Below are 2,500 nucleotides of genomic sequence, written 5' to 3'. Positions count from 1 at the left end.
AGAAAGGACTGACGCTCCCTTATTCTCCCAAACTTTTATGGGAAAGTAAAGGTCAATAGTCTTAATACTAAAGCCTCAGCTCCCCTAGTTTTCTCGTAACAGCTGACGATGATAACTAAGATTCCTTTCCTTGCTCACTTTATATTGATTTTACTTTTATATTTTGTGGTATTTATTCTTTACATTTGTCATTGTTCTAAAAGAAAGTAAAGACCGCAGAATATCTCAACATTACATAAGGTCAAAAGCCATAAAAGCACCAAAATGATGTGCAAGCTTTCAATTTAGTCTTCCTTACCTCTCCACAGCTGATACCTAAATGAATTCAGTCACTATACTCCAAAATTAATTTCCTTTTCTCCTTCCATCTTCCTTTTTTGTTTTGAGGTGTCCAGTCATTCCTAGTATCATCTCTAACTTCAAAGCTCACAATTCTCTAAATCCACCTACAAACTGACAGCCTCCCATCATTCCTAGTATCTCCTATTACATTAAAGTACACTAATCTCCATAGCCACTTACAAACTGACAGCCTCCTATTATTCCTACTATCTCCTATTACCACAGAACACACTATTCTACAAAGCAAACTGCAAAATGAGAGTTTTCCATCATTCCTAGTATGTCCTGTTCCTTCTAACCACACAATTCTCCAAAGCTAACCTACACACTGACAGCCTTCCATTTCTCTCTCGCAGCGGACGCCACCACGGAGGACCCCATGTCAAAGTTCCGTCACCTGCTGCCGGAGGCCAACCTGTCCAACAATTCTGTGACCAACGTGACCGTCCAGCTCGGGGCCACCGCCTTCCTGCCCTGCAAGTACCGCCACCTGGCCGACCACCAGGTCAGTGAGGATCAGGTGTGTACTCCACGCTTTCCGCACGTCCTGCCACCTGCACAGGGCTGAGGTGTGGGAGGCGACAGGTAACTCACTTATTGATGGCTGTGTTGCAAGTTGAGTGGTTATCATGCAGGCTGGCTGACATGTAATTCATCAGTGTGTGGTGATGCGTGGCTATAGAGGCACCGAGAACAGGTACTATAAACTGTTATCAGGTGTGACAGGTAACCAAATAACTTAGTGATGGCTGCGAGTTGACAGGTGAAGTCACGCGGTGTGAGTGATTTGTTGAGTGATCAGTGTGTGATGATGCAAGGCAGTGCGTGGCCACAGGGTAATATTATCTGGTGACACAAACTGTGGTAATACGCGGTGTAATGTTGAAATGCTTTACGAGTACTGACGTGGATCAATAACTAATTAAATGTTGAGGCAAGATTATATAAAAAGTGTAACGTGACATGGTATATGAAAAATAACGCTTTGTTGGACGTGTGGAGAAGCAAGGTGACGCATCATATGAGGTGGAAAAAGTGTCTCCATTAAAAAAGCAATCCAAGGTTACAGGAAATGTGCAATGATACAAGGTGATGCATAATTAATATAACTTATTATAGGTGAGACAGCGTAGCATTTAACTGATTAATTATTAACAAGCGCCAGCAAAGATAATTAATGAAATGTCAAGGCAGACAGGTAGTATTAAAAAGAACAAGTGTGCAAGGGAATGGTGCAGCGTAATATATAGAGTTACTGCAGTAAAAAGGACGATGATATTCAATCCCTCAATCTTCCATTTACTAAACTGTTTCTCAAATAGAGTGGAAGGTGACTGGAGGAATCAGGCTGCCAGTGCTGACTCAATAGGAAGCTTTAAAAAGAAAGTAAATCTATAGATAAAAATGATAGACTGACAGATCTATAACCAAGAACGCCACAGTTAATCTAATTACTTTACTGCACCTTCTCTTATTTTCCTTTATTTTAATATTCGTAAATGCAAAACGATTACTTGCAACTTCGATTATGGCATTCTTTAGAACTCATTGTTCTCCGTTACAGATATTTCTTTAAAACGCGTAAGGAAGTTTTGCATTAGTTTGACTTACTGACAAGGCTTAAAGTGACTCAAAATTTAACTTAGCCAACAGGTCAGAAAGGTAACGAGCAGAAATTACAGGTATGACATGACAGGTAATCAGTGAGACAGGAAGGCAGGTTATTTAGAAACTGAATGATGGATGAGAGAGAGAGAGAGAGAGAGAGAGAGAGAGAGAGAGAGAGAGAGAGAGAGAGAGAGAGAGAGAGAGAGAGAGAGAGAGAGAGAGAGAGAGAGAGAGAGAGAGAGAGAGAGAGAGAGAGAGAGAGAGAGAGTAAAGAAGCAAGTTGAAGGCTACACAGAAACAATTAACCATCAAACTAACCCTGACTGGAGTTTAAGCTATTACTAATGGAGAAAAACAACCCAACGTGACTAGGAAGCCGATATGTGAGTAGGAAGTTAACAGCGGCACAGGCAACAGGAGTAAATCACACTGGACACTAAGACTAGGAATGTAAATAGCGTTAAAATGACAAGAAATGATATTGAAAATGAAAATAAAGAAATTGTTCATTCTCTGGAACTCTGCAAATACAAAGGAATATAAATAAAAA

At 40.4% G+C, this 2,500-nt stretch overlaps 1 protein-coding gene across 2 annotated transcripts in view; it reads left to right on the top strand.

Moving 5' to 3' along the window:
- Positions 1-2,500, top strand: part of LOC123519959 (hemicentin-2-like) — a 182,142-nt gene that overhangs the window by 133,331 nt on the left and 46,311 nt on the right. The window contains exon 3 of one of the 2 annotated variants that reach the window (XM_045281716.1): positions 699-847. In XM_045281716.1, coding sequence (XP_045137651.1) covers positions 699-847 — 149 coding nt within the window. Of the gene's footprint in view, positions 1-698; positions 863-2,500 lie in introns of both variants that reach the window. The other variant, XM_045281715.1, reaches the window with a different exon arrangement.

The sequence above is a fragment of the Portunus trituberculatus genome, chromosome 46, assembly GCF_017591435.1.
Source record: "Portunus trituberculatus isolate SZX2019 chromosome 46, ASM1759143v1, whole genome shotgun sequence".
NCBI classification, from domain to species: Eukaryota; Metazoa; Arthropoda; class Malacostraca; order Decapoda; family Portunidae; genus Portunus; species Portunus trituberculatus.
The sequence above is the reverse complement of the archived record's forward strand: the minus strand, read 5'-3'. Positions and strand labels throughout refer to the sequence as shown.